Source organism: Protobothrops mucrosquamatus, unplaced genomic scaffold (assembly GCF_001527695.2).
Source record: "Protobothrops mucrosquamatus isolate PMUCROS unplaced genomic scaffold, P.Mucros_1.0 scaffold669, whole genome shotgun sequence".
Taxonomy (NCBI): Eukaryota; Metazoa; Chordata; class Lepidosauria; order Squamata; family Viperidae; genus Protobothrops; species Protobothrops mucrosquamatus.
The window spans coordinates 205,790-225,031 of record NW_015386957.1 but is presented as its reverse complement, the minus strand read 5'-3'; the positions used below and the strand labels follow the sequence as shown (position 1 = coordinate 225,031).

Genomic DNA, 19,242 nt, shown 5'->3' with positions numbered 1-19,242 from the left:
ATTATACTTCTCAATTATTCAGCTATCATTTAGCATTAATTTCAGGCATAGTCCCTGCTGGACTTGATCAAAGTTCCATCTAATCCAGCATCTTGGTCATAATAATCAAACAGGTGCTTCCAGGAAGCCCATGAGGCAGGAACGAAATTAGCCTCTGTCAAATGGTAATCAACAGCAGCCAAATTTTTAATCAGATCAATTTTTTTTATTACTGTTCCTTCGGCTTCAGTCAGCATTCAAAATACAGTAACTGGACTCACAATTTCAACACAGTATGTAAAAATCAGGATAGCAGTGTCACACTATGATGGTAAAAATGTGAGTCCAGACTGTTGATTAAAATGTCTGTTATTTCTGAACAACCCTGGAATTAAAGCAAATTGTAGCCAGGAAGATCTGAAACACAGAGAGAAAATGTCCAGGTGTTCAAATATACCTATCTTCCCTCACCATTGGCCCTGCAGCTAAGGCTAATGAATTAAATTAATATATTTTAATAATACTGGTAGTCCTCAACTTACAATAGTTCATTTAATGACTGTTCTAAGTTACAATGACACTGAAAAAAGTGACTTATGACCATTTTTCACACTTACAACCATTGCAGCATCCCCATGGTCATGTGATCAAAATTCAGATGCTTGGCAACTAACTCATATTTATGACGATTGTAATATCCTGAGGTCATGTGATCACCTTTTGCCACCTTCTGATAAACAAAATCAATGAGGAAGCCATATTCACTTAACAACCATGTTATTAATTCAACAACTGCAGTGATTCATTTAACAAGGGTGGCAAGAAAGATCATAAAATGGGGCAAAATTCACTTAACAAATGTCTTGCTTGGAAATTTGAGGCTCAATTTTGGTTGTAAGACAAGGCCTACCTGTATCTTCCCATCCTTGGGTAAGTAATACGAAATTTTTTGTTCAATATGGTTGCTTGCTGATTCTGGCTAAATTTCAGCATAATGTAATATTTCAAGAGGGAAGAAACTGTAATCTTCCACTTGATATTAAACATCAACTTCCATCAGCTTCTCATAACCTGGTCAGAAATGAGGGATCTTGGAAACTGTAATTCAGTCAACTCCAAATTCAGGGGCCCAGTTTGCTCTCTCCAGATAAACAGATGGTTTCTGCTTTTAACTGGAATGAGTAAATTCTCAGCAGGCTGAATTTTGCTCCCAGACAACATTTGGTAATAGAATTATATACAAATGTATCCTTGACATCCAATTTCAATGCAATTAAGTAATGCTTGGCTTCTCTTTTTATTTCTTCCAAAGGGCAAGAATTTACCCATCACTTCTGCTGACCAGCTTGGTAAAGGTAAAAAGGATTTGTGTCTTTATTTCTGAATATCTATCGTGGATTCTTTACCAGATGATGCTTAATGATGTCAACAACAGTTGCACAAATAAAATAACACGTAATGACATTTAAATAAAAGAGAGAAATAAGAACAATTTTACTTATTAATATATCTATACACTTCTACATTGCTCATCTTACTTAAATGACTCTGGGTGGTTTACAATAAAACATAAAAAGTGGAATAAAAATAAATATATATATAAAGATAAATCAGAGTTAAGAACAAAGTTAAGAGCAATGCATTTGAGTTGTGGCTATTTGCTCCAATATGAAAATAATTCCAGACTTTGGCTTCATATGAAATAAACTTCTGAAAGATGGAAAAGTATAATAAAGAGTTTACTAGAGAAACTGAATATACAACCAACAGACAACAAGTGAAAAACACCATTAGCAACATGTACTATGGGTTAAGGAGAGAAAGAGTGTAGACATTAGCTTCTCCTAGGGAAAAATATCTGTACATTTTGCAAACTTTTGTTTGCAAAATGCTGGTGAGCGTAAAATCAAAATTGCCTCCTTCCCCTATTCAATACTTTGGCTTGCAAAATGATTCTGATTCTGTTCCTAAATCCAAAAGAAGAAATACCCAGCTCTGTTCTCACAGAACTATATATTGTTCCAGAGACATGTGACCTTGAATTGAAAAGGAGAAGCTTGCAAGTGTTTTTATTTGAAAAGGTCAGGCAAGTGAGATTTACAAGTATCTGTCTCATGAGTGCCTATATTTAGAAAAATATTTTGTTCCCCATCCATTAATTAACCAGCAAGCTCAAATTATAAAATCATTTTTTCTCTTTTACTGGGGAGCAGGCATTGGAGGGAAGTCAAGTCTTTATTGAACAATAACAACTAAATGATGATGTGGCTGTCACCATCTCATCTCATGTTGGGCGAGAATGTAACTCACTCATTCAAGAGGAGAATGGATTAGAAGACTGCAATTATTGATTGAAGAGACGATAAAAAATCATATTTCATAACTTTGGGTTTCTTTCTTTCTTTCTTTTTTCCTTTCTTCTTTAGATTTGTCTCTTACTTTATGTAGAATTCTTAATAAATATAAGACAAAAAATATGACAATAGAAAGCAGAACATAAATGAGATGATCTTAATAATCCCCAACATAGAGACCATCTGGTTGAGGAGGGCAAAAGCACGGGGAGGAGCCATTTTAGCAAGCATTAGACTGATTCTGTTGTACTTTTTATAGCCTGGTGTGCTATATCTCAAGGCTAATGATCATTTGCCTAGAATCCTTCAGGCCTTTTTTTGTAGCTGCCCCATATGATTGAAATCTCTCTTACATCTTAATTGTTTCTCAATGTTATATTTCCTAATCCCCTTTCCTTTGATAATTTACAGTGTGATACAAAATCTACAGCAAAGATACACATATGTGCCAAAGGTGCTTTAAAAGATAACAGGACTTTCTTGATTTTTTTCCCATTGAAAATATTTCACTTCTCATTCGAGAAGCTTCTTCAGTTCTGATGTTCTTGGATGAGAAGTGAAACATTTTCATGAGAAAAAAAAACCAAGAAAGTCCAGTTGCCTTTTGAGAGAGAGAGAAAAAAAGCACCTTTGGGATGACTGTGTCCTGGATGACTGAGAATTTCCATAGACATACACATACATGCTCTGTGCTCTCTGGTGTCATACTGGAATAGACAAAAAAAACGGGGGGAGGAGAGAATCGGAGAGAATGCAGATAGCTCTGCAGTCCAAGAGTATGGGATTATGGTGTTTATTCAGTTCCCTTTTTTTTACAGAATGTGACTTCTTCTTTGCAAGATTGCTGACTTGTAGTATCTTACTAGTTTCTGGTCCCAGCAAAAAGGAATTGCTACTGTATTTCCTTGAAACTGGCTATAGAAGGACTGGTTTTAGGAATGTTATAGCCAAGTGAAAACTATTATTAAAAGACTATCAAGCCTTGGTCATTCAGGCCCCATTCTGGCTCTGTCTAATAAGGAATAGATCTGAAAACTCTCCTGATTTAACTGAAGTTTTGAGCCAGAAGCCCAGTTCTATTTATATTACACTCTAGACCCAACCAATATTTCTGTTTTTCTCACACTATAGGCAACCAATGTGTAATTGCACAATATGATTTTGTCTCTATGAGTGATCGTGATCTGCCTTTGACCATAGGAGAGAAGTTTGAAGTCTACTGCAGGTAGGTGAACTTACTGGCTTTTGACTGATTCCATCATGCCCCAATATTCCTTTTGCCATCAGTGCAGAAAAATACTTCTCAAATACAGAACTGAAAGAAAACTCCTGAATTATGCTTGTTTTGCTCATCTGCATTTGACCTGGGACATACTCCGGTTTCTCTTCAGATTGCATAAATCTTTTGCCTTTAACTAAAGCCTTCCTTGGAGAGGAACATTTATGAGTCTTTTACTAATTTTTTGAGGCAAGAGCCATGGTGGCACAGTGAATAGAATGCAGTATTGCAGGCTAACTCTGCTGACTGCCGGCAGTTCGATTCTCACCAGCTCAAGGTTGACTCAGGCTTCCATCCTTCCATCCTTCGGTAAAATGAGGACCCAGATTGTTGGGGGCAATATGCTGACTCTGTAAACTGTTTAGAGACAGCTGTAAAGCACTATAAAGCAGTATAAAAGTCTAAGTGCTATTGCTATTGCTATTGCCACTAGGGAAATGTTCGAAAAGGGATTTCAGGTATCTGTTCATTCCTCCCAGTGCTAGTCAGCCACAATGCCATAATAGTCACTCGCAGGCCTCTGTCCTATAATAAGGCGTCATAAGGCCTCTTTCCTATATGTAATGGATTAAACAAAGTTTAATTCTTTATTCAATCTACTTTGTTTATTTGTTCATTTATTCATTTTTTTTACGTTTGTATTTTGTTCACAGTGATGGGGAATGGTGGTTAGCAAAATCCCTTACTACTGGAAAGCAGGGCTACATTCCTAGCAATTTTGTGGTCTACATCAACAGCCTGGAAGAAGAAGAGTAAGTATGAGAAAACCAGGAAGCTGAGAGATGGAGAGTTCTTGATATTTTTGTGATATTGTGATGTTGCAAGGAAGAAATTAAAGTTTCACCCACAATCTCTGTATTATTAATTGCTGATTCAGGAATGTGGCTGACCTTATAAGTGACAGGGACCAATTAACAAAAGCAATCATATGCATATTTACTGTATGCATCTTCACTTAGCTTAATAGAGCTTATCTCAGAAAAATGTGTGTGGGGTATACTACTGCAGATATAAAGGACAAACACAGGGAAGCAAAAGTGAAATAAAAATGAAAGCAAAGAGGAAGCTGTTAATTAAAGAAATGGAGAATTTTCAGAGAAATTTAATATATTCTTCTGAACAAACTAGTACAATTGCCTATTAAGTTTGAAAAATTTCCAATACAAAACATATAAAAAAATAAATTGTTACGGTTACATAGCATTAAATAACATTTTAAACATTTTCACTATAAAACCTAGTGAAAAGCTAAGGAAAAACAATTATAATTTGCAATTTTCTGGATTTCCAGGCTTATTTTAAAAATTATTGATCAAGCTCAATGTTTTTCAAAGTTGACACTTTTGAGATGTGTGAATGTCAACTTCCAAAATTCCCCAGCCAAGCTTGAAGTTGCCAAGTCTGAACAAAAAAACCTGCTCTAGTTGGAATCATTCTATAAAAATTTGCATTCTTTTTCAGATGGTTTTTTAAAGGCCTTAACAGAAAAGATGCTGAACGTTTATTAATGATGCCTGGCAACAGTGTAGGCTCGTTTTTGATAAGGGAAAGTGAAAGTGTTCCAGGTAAGGAGTTGTAAAATTGTTTTGTATATAAAGGTAACATTTACATGAATTGCCCAGATTAGGGATTATATCATGGTAATAAAAACCACAAAAAGATGTTATTTTTTTTCATTTGGATCTTGCCCACAGATAGCAGTCTAGAGATTATTTAAAGGTGACTGGGGAAAGGCAGGTGGCAAGATCATTTTCAGAGCTTTTATGAGAATTATTCTAGCTATCTGAGAGTAAATCACTCGGATTCACCTAGAGTTAGAGACTGGAACTGGTCAAGTGATGTTGAGGTAAGTGAACTAAGGCCTTGTGTGAGTTTGAACCTGTCATTCTTAAAGATTTGGACACAAAACCCCAAGCAACTGTTTATTCAATTTTGCTTCTACTGACTGGTGAAAGCCATCCAGGAGGTTATATTTGATTGGGTATATACAGTAATATGACAAGAGTCAGTGGTCCCACTTTTTTTGAAGGTGATAGTACATCCCTCCTCAAGATGTTGTCATTGGACCCAAGAGTTTGAAATAATTTTCATCCAATCTCTAATCTTTTCTTTCTATGGAAGGTTGTTGAGAAGATGGTGTGGCTGTGGGTCCAGATAGCTCTGGAGGAAAATTATCTAAATCCTTTTTAGTTTGGTTTTAGACAGGAAAACAATACCAAAACTGTGTTGATCATCCTTGTTGGTAACTTCTGGGGAACCAGCTCAAGAATGATGCAACTGTCTTAGCTTTCTCTGATTGCTTAGTAATTGTGATGCCTTCCATTATAGTATCATTCAGGACCACCTATGAGAGTTAGGAACAATGGGCATTCTTGCTATGGTAGTTCTCCTCCCTTCTTCCAGGCAGTATTGACAAGATGGTAGGAGGAGAGAGAGAGAGATCTGGCCCAAAACTCTTGATGTGGGTATTGTAGAAATTATAAAATGAGCTGTGAGAATAATCTTGAAGAAGAAGAAGAAGAGTCACAGCCCTGGCAACAGTCAGATAAAAGAAATCTCAGCCCAAAGCAGGAAATGGAATTTGAGAAGCATCTGAGACTTGATTGTACCTAGTTTTCTTTAGGATAAGTGCAGGGAGGGGAAATGCACATTCAAAATTGGCCTCTTTTTCAAGTTATAATTTTTATTAAGTGGCATAAGCTTTTGTGAGCTGTTTACTTCAAATCTGGCTGCTTTTGGCCTACCATAGTTAATCTCTTCCCACAACTTCAAGGGGAAAAAAAACCTCACTTGGGTTTGGCTAGTCTAGAGAAAAGAAGGACTGGGGGAGATGTGATAGCAGCATTCCAGTATTTGAGAGATTGCCACAAAGAGGAGGGAGTCAACTTATTTTCCAAAGCACCAGAGGGCCAGGCAAAAAAAAAATGGATGAAAACTAATCAAGGAGAGAAGCAATCTGGAATTAAGGAGAAACTTCCTAACCGTAAGGACCATTAATCAGTGGAACAGCTTGCCTTCAGAAGTTGTGGGTGCTTCATTACTGGAGATTTTTAAGAAGAGACTGGACAGTCACTTGTCTGAAATGGTATAAGGTTTTCTGCTTGAGCAGGGGGTTGGACTAGAACACCTCCAAGATCCCTTTCAGCTCTATTCTGACTGATTGATATATTGATTGATTGACCATAGAATATTTTGCTTTGTAAAGAGAGCCGAAATGGAAATGGTCAGGAATAGAGGGAATCTGTGCCTCTTTCCATCCCAGATCAGCAGTGATTAATTGAATATTCACATTAAATGACACAAATGATATATATGCATATTTGGATGGGTTAGGGCAGTGATGGCGAACCTTTTAGAGACCGAGTGCCCAAACTGCAACCCAAAACCCACTTATTTATCGCAAAGTGCCAGGGCTGCATCAGCATTGGCTGATGGAGGGGCGGGGGCATGGCCTACTGGGTGGGCATGGTTGCAGTGGTCACAGCAGACTGGGTGAGTGTGGCTGGGGCCAGGGCGGCAGGGGCCAGTCCCTCGCCATCTCCGGGGCATCCCTGGGGGGGCAATGCTGCTTGCTCACTCACTTCCTGCCCTGTCGTTTCCAAATGCCACGTGCTTGCTACTCTGGCGAACTCTGCTGGGGCAACGGCGCACGTGCCCACAGAGAGGGCTCTGAGTGCCGCCTCTGGCACGCGTGCCATAGGTTCGCCATCACTGGGTTAGGGTTATCTGGTCTTCTTTTCATTGTTCAGTGCTTTTCCCTAGTCACATGAAATCAGACCCTGTATTCTGATGTTGCTAAAAATTCAAAAGTACTTTTCTCCAGTCTGGCACCTTTCAGACAAGGTGACACTTCACTTCCCAGAATGCTGCAGCTACTGGGAATTCTGAGATTTGCTGCCCTGGAAGTATAAGTTGGAATAGCCCGCTCTATGATAGACTGTTCCTTCTGATGGCACAATTTAAGCACTAATAAATAATCCCCTTTTTTTCTTGTTCCAGGTGCATTTTCACTTTCTGTTAGAGATATCATCTCTCAAGAGGATATTGTTAAGCATTACAAAATCTCCACTATGGACCAAGGTGGATACTACATCTGCCCCTGGATTACATTTCCTTCTATGCAAAAGCTTGTCAAGCATTATTCCAGTAAGAATACTTCTGAAAGCTGTCAGGTTCATACTTAATAAGACATAAAGCGGAGACTGTTTCATAGAAGCAGAACAATTTAGTTTAAGTTCTGTGGGTTCTTTGTAACATATGAAGAAAGCAGAACAGTTTGCAACACAAGCCAGTTCAGATTGTCCAAAATCAATGAGGATCCAAGAGTTGAGGTGGGCAATGTAAGCATATGAAAAAAGTATGGATGCTATTATTTTTTAAATTGATTTTTATTAGATATTTAAAAGTACAATCAAGAAAAATAAAACAGAAAAAAATAAATAGCACATAAAATAAAATAAAATTCAATTTAAAAAAAGCTGACTGTAGTTTAGATCTACCTAATTAAGTCATCAATATAATATGAACTATAACTAAGAAGAGGAAATTGCACTGATTTCTGACTAATCTAAGGAACCTATCCTTGTTTAGCAAATCAAACCAAGACTTAAATGTTAACTTCTTATTTTAAGAGAAACCCACACTTTATATGCAGTAAAAGCCCATGTGTAGAATTATAGTCCAAGAATAATTTTCATCTTGTATTGAATTCTGCATTAGATTTGTTTTTTTCAGATACCAGATTATTTTTTGTCCTGTCCTCCCAAAACTTACTTGACTATTCCCCTTCCACTTCTCTCAGAGGCAGAGGAAATGGAAACCCATCAATGCTGTCCAAAACATATTGTTTGTTAGTTTGCAAAGGCTGCAATGAGGACAAGACTGAGAAACTGTCCGTTTGCATTAGTATTGTTCACATACAAATCCTACCTGCATGAGTAAGATCACCACAGAGCAGATGATTTGAATAATTCCTGTTCCCTGAAGCAAGTGATCTATGATGATGATGATGATGATGATGATGATTCCATGCATTTCACGCATTTACCCCATTGCATAAAGTTTTGGTATCAGGGTTCTACTGTTAACATTATGAAAGGATCAAAAGCTTTAGTGGGCAAGGTGATGCAGCAAAATGTGAAAATCTCTGCTTATCTTGATTCTTTCCCTACCTTCAGGAAAGAGATCTGGAAGTTCTCTTCTTCCTTAATTTGGGGAGAGACGTGGCTTTTCCAACCTCAAAACAACAGGAAACTGTCCAAGTGATTTTTGTTACCTCATTCTCTGAAAATTTGTCTTTGGTTTGTCCTACTTCCTCTTTGTACCATCCTGCACAGCTAATGAGAACGGTTTGTGCCAGAGGCTAAGATATCCATGCAAGACTCTGACTCCACAAATACCGTGGGCTGCTGATGAATGGGAAATCCCACGAGACGCCATAAAACTCATCAAGAAACTAGGAGCAGGCCAGTTTGGTGAGGTGTGGATGGGTAAGTTAAGACTGATACTATAACACCCATGGTTTTATGAAATCCCTTATTTACTCATTGGTATTTTATTCCTATCCTTTTACTTCTACTCTAATTAAAAGAGAAAGAAAAAAGTTTGGTACTGTCCATTCCATATATGAGCTCCTGCTTTTCAGTTGAAGGCTATGACATGCAAAGAGGAAGTAATGTCCTGCGTGAAGATATTAGACTTCCATTTGGTTTCAACTTTATAAAGTGCTTACAAAAATGGCAAAACCATGATATTTAAATGCAATCCATTTAAGAACATTAAAATAATGGTATCAGATCAATCAAGACCCCTTCTGATCTACTTTCTACATTACACAAGCCACACCTACACACTCAGGAAGCTTACAGAGAAGATAGATAATTCTCTTCTAATGTTACTCCCTGACAATCTTATTTAAGGCCTGTTTTGGATGTGTACTTTCTTTTAAATCTGAGTATTTTTAGAACTTCTACCCACTGTAAGTAACAAAGATAGCCATGCAGGAGGGAAGGGAGTTAAAAACAAACTGGCAGAAGCATCTGTATAATTGAAACCAAACCCCTTTTCTGTATGTGTTCTTTAAAAAAGGGCAGGGCTTTGATTGTATAATAACAGACACCATTTTTACAATTTTTACTACCACCACATTGGTGGACACCTCTGGCAATTACCTATGGAACAAATAAGCCTTGGGAAGCCCTGCCCCCCATGATGTTCTGTCCTCTTCCCCAACCCATATGTAGGATAGCCTCAAATCATTTTAGTTGTTCTAGTGTTGAAGTGTTTTAGACATTTTCTTCCAACAGTATTCAAGGACCACCAAGATACATATTATATGTTAGGATTTGTCATCCAAATCCTTCCTTGAAGAAAGCCAGGTAATTAAGGTTACTTGAATGAGAGGCAATGGAGTAGAACAGGGACTGACACGGGGGATGGTTAATTTTGCAGTGGTGTAGTGGTCAGGAGCTGAAGGAGGGATGGAGAATTCTTCAGCTCCTCAGTGGGAAAAAGTGCTTAGCATTGGCTGTGTCCTGGAAAATAGGGAGGAATCATCATCAATTGTAGTAGAAATGAAGGCAGAATTGATGAGATGGAGAGTTAAAATATTGGAATGGCATCAGGGAATCCAAGTTCAAATCCATTCTAAGCTGTGGAAGCTAAATGGGCAACTTTGGGCCAACCTATCTCATATGGTTGCAGTTATGAGAACAAGTAGAGTAGGAGGATAAAGTATATCACATGTTATCAGTGGGACTTTCTCTTCCTGATGATACCTACCCATTCTACCAAATGGGAAAATAGGCATGCTCCAGGTCCCTTCCTTTAAATGTTGCCATCAAGTGGGAACTAGGAAGTATGCTTTTTCCATGGCAGCCCCTGCCCTAATAAAACCTTCCCCTTGAAATCCAGCAGGCCTCATCCTCTTAACCTTCCAGAAGCCCCCAAAGTATTCGATCTTCCCCCAACACTGAGATAAGTTGAGACTGAAGCTTGAAGACAGTGGTGTAGTTGTATCAAATAAGATTAGTTCTATTTTTGCTTGAATTGCTTTGTTTATTGCATTGTTTTTATGTTGCTTCATTTCATACAATGGTTCTGAGCCAGCCTTGTGTTTCTTAAAGAAACCATCCTGAATTTCTTAAATATAAATCTAACAAGCAAATAAAGTAAGGGTCTAGTTTCAATCTGTGGTATTTTTAGTTAAAGAAAAAAGAATCAGATAGCAATTGGTGGGAAAAATTCTGATCAGCCACAGCCAGTCATAATAGATATAGCTATGCTAAAGTAATAAGTAGTCTTTTCTAATAAATGATCACACCCTCAGTTCCAAAATCTTGCCATACATTCAAAAGAAAAATTTTCAATGAGGAAAATATGCCCAACAATTCCTCCTGTTTGGGGGAATTTATGATTCCCTGTCCACTTTCAAATCTTCTCATGGTTTAAAAAGCCCTTCCCTTTCCCCAGTTTTTATATTGTTTCCTATGAAAACTTTATGGAAACTTTGACACTCTTATTCAGTGGTTTGCTCCCAAAAGGTGGTGGGGCAGATTTGGAGTGTTCTGGGAGCTGCTGATTTTAGGTTTGAAAGCCACCATTTGCCCACAAACCTGTTTTATGTAATAGTCATTAATCCCCCTTTCCCCTTTGCAGGTTACTACAAGAACAATGTGAAGGTTGCAGTCAAGACGTTAAAAGAAGGCAGCATGGCCCCCGATGCCTTTTTGGCTGAGGCCAACTTGATGAAAAGACTTCAGCATAACAAGTTGGTTCGATTGTATGCTGTGGTGACCCAGCAGCCAATTTATATTGTAACAGAATACTTGGCCAACGGTAAGTATGTCTTGTTAATCATTCTAATGGATCTCTATCAGTGCTATAGATCTGAACTAAGCAGGCCAAACCTGATTGTAGGGTGTTTTTTTGTGTTTGTGGTTTGCTTAATGAGCCTCAAATATTTGGAGTAGTCTATTTTCCCTGTTCACAGGGAAAGGTTCACAGTACAAGCAACTATCAAAGTAAATTGCCCAAAGACAACACAAAGCCTGTAATTTTTCCATCCTTACCTTTATTAGCATTTTGAGTGCAGGAACTCTGTTGTTAACAGAGACCTATTTTGGGGAAAGCATCTAGTCTTTCTCCTTCAACTTTTTCCCCTCTTTTTTTCCCTTCTCTAGTCATTTCCCAAAAAAGGGACTGAGTAATGTTGACAATATCATTACCTAATCCAAGGCTCTGCCATAGGCAGGCTACACTGGTAGTAAATCTATTCACATATATAAACAAAATTTTATTGAAGAATCAGCAAATTGAAAAGTATTCTAAGAGGTCAATTCCCAATCTAGTAATATAGTAATGCAACCATTACAAAATCATTTAAAATCTGATTTTTTTAAAAAAATCACTAATTAAGTGGTATAATTCTCGCCCCTTGGCAAGAATCAAAGCCTAAAGCTGAACCCAAATGCCAACTGAAAACTGACTTAACTAATAAAGTATTCTCACATCCACCTTTATGAATATTTATTTCAACCAAAAATGTCCTTATATTTTTATTGCTGTTTTTATTTTTGGACAGGAAGCTTGCTTGATTTCTTGGCCACCAATCAAGGGAAGAATCTGTCTCTTTCAAAACTGATAGATTTCTCTGCTCAGGTAAATTATTTAATGCCCTAATGGTACAAAGTCTCATTATCTTCTCAACCTAGAAATTATATAGTATCAGAATCCCCAATCATTGTCTATCTAGCTTTTTTCAAAAGAGAGAAGAGGGAGGGGGGAAAGGTAGCACAGATAAGCATAAAGGCTGGAGACAGAGAGGGAGGAAGGGAAGGGGAAGGGACAGAAGTGGAAAGTGCTTTAGGAACTTAAGGGAAGGAAGCATGTGAGCACAGGTCTGAAATGATAATAGATACTAGATCGATCCCCTGTACTGTCAACATGATGGGCAACAAAGCATGTCAGATTTGAAATAAATTGAAACCACCACAAGTTGCTCTTGGCTTAAGGAGAAAATACTGATACAATTAGGAAGAACTTAAGGGTGTCTCATGGAAGAGCTGAAGACAAGTTGATTGCAACATCTTGAGGACATGAAAAAGCAAAGATAGTGCCACGAGATGTTTCTGGTATGATTAGATGCAAATGGGGAGCAACCCAAAATAGAAGTGATTGACATATAAATTAGGTGGTAGAGAAAAAGAAATGGAAAGAGTTGCCAAGAGAGTCAAAATGAGAGAATGTGAAGAAGCAGTGGAGGAAGACAAAGAAAAAAAATGTATTGAAGGGGTATCTGGGAGAGACAAAAGAAAAAGAAAAGAAACAACAGAAATAATAAAAAGAGACACAGAGAGGTTTGTTTCCTGATCACCACTGAGATGTAAATTCCAGCAGATAATCTCTGAGGGAACGTGACTGTGAGCCCCCCAAAAGAGGTTTCCTGGTTATTGTATCATATTTGAAGATTAAAGCTCAATTTTATGTATTAAATTTACATGCCACCCATCTCCTCAATAAGGTGAGTCTCTTTACCCTATCATGACACTCACCAAATGGTCATGGAGAGATCAGTTTCAAAGCCTGACATATCTGACAATGTTGTGGTAAAGACTGAATGCAGAAGAAGAATACTTTTTTGAGTTATTTCCATGAAATATAAAACACATATTGATGGAAATGCCAATTTATCTCAAATTGTTTCACAAAGTACCTGCATCATGAACACAGCCAATACCAGCAGTAGATGACCACCAAATGTAGAGTCTAATAGCAAATGTCATCGCAATAGTGTTGTTTGTGTAAATAGGCCCCAGGCACACCAAGCGATGACCCCTTATTTCTACACAAAAGTTAAAATTAGAAGGCTATCAGTGTGCATTTGGTACTGTGGTCAGCCTCACTAGTACACTGAGAGGAAATCAAGACTTCAATCTTTATCACATTGACATCAGGACAGGAAATAACACTCCACTGAGGTGAGCAGCATTTGAACAAAAAGCAAATCAGCTTAGGCATATGACATAGTTGTGGAAAATACGTTTTCATATCCTTTTTGAAACCGTGTGAAAAAAAACCCTAACAAATCTGTATGGAATAAAAAAAATGTAGTGTCCTTTTAGTTAGAAGAAAATAAAAAGTTGTGGGGGTGAGCTGGCAGAAGATCTAGGATTGCATCTTAATTGCTAATACAGTAGGAAAGTCACTCAAATTCTGTCATTTTCAATAAGATACTTGGCTTAGCAAGAGCAAAAAATGACTAGGATTTTCATTTCCAGAAGCCGCAAGCAAAAGCCAAAAGGCTTTTCTGTTTTGGAATTCACTATAGTATTACTCAATTTTCCATTTTTTAAAGTGTTTTTTCCAAATGGATCTGTTAAGGACAATGGCACTCAAAAATTCACATTAGTGAATGTAATGAAAAAGAGGAGAAGGACTTACAAAACTGTAAATGTGCAAGCTGATGCAGAAATATGATGGAACCAACTTGCAATTTTAAAAAACTGAGAGAAATAGAAATATGTGGCTCTCTTTATCGCTCACCAAACCCAGAAACTCTCCTCTCCCATTGAGCAAGATAACCTTTGGATTATTTCATCACCAGACATGTTCACTGTTGACTATTTCTCCTAGATTGCTGAAGGGATGGCATACATTGAGAGAATGAACTTCATCCACAGAGACCTCAGAGCAGCCAACATTCTGGTCTCAGAGTCCCTTTGTTGCAGAGTTGCTGATTTTGGCCTGGCTAGACTCATAGAGAATGAATACCTTGCACAGGCAGGTTAGTGAATCTTTGTGGTAAAAGAGATAGAATTGTGGGTCATATTCTACTGAACAAGAAAAGTCTGGAGGTAAAAGATTTGCTTTTTTGTGCACAAGGATTATTACCTGTCTACAAAACAATGCTGTCTGGTTCCAATCATAGAGTTAGCTGGTACAAAATGGAGCTGCCAATGTACTTACTGAACAATCATGGTGGTCTCACATAATGTTGTTACTTTAGGAGCTGCACTGGCTATTAATTTATTTCTGAATATAAGTCAAAATGCTGGCTGTTACCTATAAATTAATATATAGCTTAGAAAGTAGATATCCCATATAAAGTTTGCCTCTTCCCCCTCCTAAGAGAATTTCCCATTTTTGTCCTATTAATAGGTATGCAGGTGTATTACTTTTAGTAACTTTGTTAATGGCAGAAAGATTGTAGAAGAGGGAAATTATCAAATTGTTATGACAAGAGATTACTGGAAGCTCTGTGAATGCTTCGAAATAGTCTGAGTGTTTGTTATAGTCAAAAATATCGAAACAGCATGGATATCGAGGCAGATTCTATTTATCCATCCCTCCACCTTTATAGCCTAACCTAGTCTAGCCTGGTCTTTCATTATTATATTCTGCTTAGATGTCTAGTACATGAGAATATTCAAATATCCTGTATGAAATAACACATAAATCAGATGTTGCTTAACCCAACTGTTCTCCTATGCATAGGATTTTAAATAGTTGAGCTTTGAAAAGAGAACATATCTTCCTTTATCTGACACAGTGTACTCACCTCCCTTCCTGCAGGCCTAAAATATTATTTGAGAAGTAATGTTGGGTAGAATTGAGATATGCAAAATCTAGTGCACGTAAGCTCAAAACACAACCTTGACTCCTGAATTTTATCTGATATAGTGATTTACCATTGTGTCCTTCTGAAAGAGAGTGATTGGCTTTGTGTCTAAGGCAGGACTAGAACTCATGCTCTCCTGGTTTCTAGCATGATGCCTTAACCAATACACTGAACTGGCTCTAATATATTGGCTGCACTAAGTTGGCCAAATAAATAAATAAATAAATTAACCACTTAGGATCACTTTCAGGGCTGAACTTCTTCACATCCCCAAATAGTAATCAGTATCAGTGAGCTGGTCAAAAGTTCCTGGTCTGGCATATTTATGTTCTTGTTCATACTCCTACACTTTGGAATATCTTATCTAGTTTAAGAAAGAAATTCAAAATAGATATTCAGAACCAAATTATGCTGGGAGGTTTTCATGTTAAATGACTTCTTTAATGGCAGGTGCCAAATTTCCTATCAAATGGACAGCACCAGAAGCAATTAACTACGGACTTTTCACAATCAAATCTGATGTCTGGTCCTTTGGAATTCTTCTCACTGAAATTATTACCTATGGGCAGACTCCCTATCCAGGTAAGGCAGGCTGCAATCAAAAATCCTTCACTGCTTTGAGCCAATGCTTCTCTCTGATTCCTCCGCTATGGCTAAAAGCTCAGAAGGGATATTGTTAGGCTAATTGTTCAGCCCAGTACTAGACAGCTTTTCATCATTGTATATTTATGTATTTTATTTATTTATTTGTATCCCGCCTTTATTATTTTTATAGATAACTCAGGGCAAACCTATCTGTCCAGAGTTGTTTTGATATGAGATGGAGGCAAATAAATGTAAATAAATAAATAACCAATATACCTTCCTCCTCCTATTTTCCCCACAACAACAATCCTGTAAGGTGAATTGGACTGAGAGAGAGTAACTAAACCAAGATCTCCAGCTGGCTTTCATGGCTAAGATGAGACTAGAATTCATAGTCTTCAGCTTCCTAGCTTGATGCCTTAGCCACTGGCTTCAAATATATTTCAATTGCCTTCAGATGCACTTCAAATGGCTCATTTACTAATTCAGATTCAAATGTGTTTGAATTTAATTTCATCAGGTTCTTAGTCTTTATTTTTAAGGGGTTCATCGGCTTTTTTTTCATGAAACAGGTGGGATATGCATGCATTTGCAAAGTTGAATGGTAAACAAGAATAGGAGAACTTAATAAATAACTGTAATAATAACCACAAACATACTTAAATGTTAATGCTTCCTGCTTAGAAAATCTTACTTTTAAATAGTTTTGGAAAATACATTAAACAAGATATAAAGCTACCAGGAACTCGAAATAGTTGAGTTGTTTCAGAATTCCAAATGCATGCATGAATAATATATAATTTTGGGCCCATCGTAAATCAAGAACTATCTGTGCATTATATGGTTTGTGTATAGTTTGATCTTTTCTTTTCTTCCTGATAGCTATGATGAATCATGATGTTATCAGACATCTAGAACAGGGCTACCGGATACCTTGTCCAGAATTATGTCCGTCTAATCTCTATGCAATTATGTTAAAATGTTGGAAGGACAACCCAGAAGAACGACCAACATTTGAATACCTCCAGTCTACCCTTGAAGACTTTTATATAACCACAGAAAAACACTATGAATCGGAACCCCAAAAGACCTGATCTGTGATCATCAAAGCTAAAGTTGCTTTTATCATAGCATGGAATAGTTGGGGAGAATTTTCTCTTAGCTGCACTTTGCAAAGTTGTTCCCAGTCATAGAAGTAAAGGCATATCCATCTCTGAAGCTCTATTTACTGCATGTCCTTGCCTGGCTTTGGTTTCACCACCCAGTGATGAACTACAAAATAGCTATGGAAAGGAAAAATACAGGTAGTTCTCAGCTTATGACCACAACTGAGCCCAACATTTATGTTGCTGAGTAAGACAGTTAAGTAAAATTTGCCCCATTTTACAATCTTTCTTGCCACAGCTGTTAAGTGAATCATTGAAGCTGTTAAGCTAGTAACACAGCACCACTTGTTAAGTGAATCTGGCTTCCCCATTGACTTTGCTTGTCAGAAGGTCACAAAAGGGGATCACATGACCCTGGGATGCTGCAACCATCATAAATATGAGCTGGTTGCCAAGTGTCTGAATTTTGATCATGTGAACTGTTGTAACTTCAAATGAACTGTCACAATCGAGATCTACCTGTATTGAACATACAAATGAAACCAACTGAAATTCTAATAACTAAAAAGGACATATAAATAATAGGCCAGAAAAATGATTTGGATAACCTTTCTATATTGGATTTTCGAGAGGGGCTTGTTAAAGATCAGAAGACTATTTTGGATAATCTTTTTGTATTGGATTTACAAAAGGGATTTGTTAAGGTTGTCAGTGATTTTGTGAGAAAGACAAAGAGAAAATGAAAAGAACTAAAGATTGTTGGGACATTGGAAGTAATATAAAGTTGGTTTGATCAAGGTTAAAATAAATAGGTTATTTCTGGAAATTTTTAATGGATCCATGAACACCCATTAGCATTAGAAGACAGGATGAAAGCTCCTTAATTTCACATGGACAGACTTAACCATAGTTTCAACTGGGAAACTGTGAGCATCCTAGACCAAGCCAAATCCAAAACTGCTAAAGAGTACTTGGAAGCCTGGCACTCAGACTAATCAATTATTAATAGGCACATAAAGATTAACAGCTTCTACATGACATTGACATGTCACTAGTATATAAACAGAGAGCAAACCTCACTTCCTTGTAGCACTGATTATGTTACCTAGTTGGGTAATGAAATGTCTGCAGGAAAACAATCAAGCTCAGAGAGCATCAAGGACCCCATATTTAAAATGGTTATGTTGATACCTCCAGTAACTTTTATTAGATTTTTACTGATAAATTTGAAAGGTGGTGTTTGAAGGCTTTGTTTAATGATAGAAAATGAGATATAATGTAAAAGGAAGGAATTCAAATGGATTTATTAGATCAAGTTTATAACAAATAAATTTGTGGTAACCCTTCCTGGACTTTTACTGAATAGGATGGAAGGCGAAGTTTTAAAGATACGTTTATAAAGAATTGGGTGAGACACGGAGTGAAAAGACTGTTGTATTTTAAGAGAAGGTAATAAGTTGTTAAAATTGCTTATACTTGCTGGGAAGAAAGGGGAGGTTACATTTTTTTCTTTCTCTTTTTAAACTTTTCTTCTCCATTTTTCTTTTTTCCTGCAATTTTTTTTGTTTATAGTTTGTATTAGTTTTATCTGTATATGTAATGTTCAATAAAATTATTTTTTTAAGAAAAAAGAAATGTTAAAGATGGAACCTGAGCTGTGCATATAATTCATTGATCTTTTATTGAGCTGCACCTTCCTTTTTTTCTCTACAGCTGGGAAATCCCTATCAAGGAATCAGACCAGTAGTTTTACGAACTAAGAAAGTTCTCTCCAAGGGTAGTCTCCATCTGGCAGCTTCCAGGGCAGATTTGCTGCTCCTGCACCTTCTGCCAGCTGGTTAACTAGCTGAATTGGTGTTAAGGTTGTCATGCAAATTCAAAGAGCTGTGTGTGCAAGTAGGTGGATGAACAGCTGCCAATGCGCAGTTCAGTACAATCTGTGTGGGATGCAGCTAAGGAGGAAGTATAGTCATGTGTAATCATTCATGCACCAAGGCGTTAAATTGTGACCTGGGAATGAACATGATTAATGGGGGTGGCTGAATGTCTAGCCCATATAGGCTAGCAAGCGTCTTTCAGACCTGCAAGGGAAAATGCTGACATTTACACTCACATGTAGCTCACAGCATATCACAGTCACATGGCTGGGATGGGCAGCTACAGACATTGAGTAATCAAATAAATAGCAGTATGTGCCATATAGTTGTCATCTCCTAGGCTGTCTCACAGGTTATTGGGCACAAAATATTGGCTTAAGATACAATTGTGATAACTAGTGAATGCATTTACCTTAAGCATTTAAACTGTTCCTTTAAATAATTA

The 19,242-nt window shown here is 37.3% G+C and overlaps 1 protein-coding gene and 1 non-coding gene across 2 annotated transcripts; both read left to right on the top strand.

The window, feature by feature from the left end:
* Nucleotides 1-3,474: 3,474 nt before the first annotated feature.
* On the top strand, nt 3,475-16,986 carry BLK (BLK proto-oncogene, Src family tyrosine kinase). The gene is made up of 10 exons (XM_029284511.1): nt 3,475-3,558; nt 4,266-4,364; nt 5,074-5,177; nt 7,612-7,758; nt 8,949-9,101; nt 11,269-11,448; nt 12,194-12,270; nt 14,245-14,395; nt 15,680-15,811; nt 16,697-16,986. Exons 1-10 carry the CDS (start codon nt 3,503-3,505, stop codon nt 16,906-16,908), a joined length of 1,311 nt encoding a protein of 436 aa, XP_029140344.1. The 5' UTR covers nt 3,475-3,502; the 3' UTR covers nt 16,909-16,986.
* On the top strand, nt 3,705-3,819 carry LOC114922698. Its single transcript, XR_003810464.1, has one exon. It is a non-coding gene; the product is annotated as a U5 spliceosomal RNA (small nuclear RNA).
* Nucleotides 16,987-19,242: the final 2,256 nt, after the last annotated feature.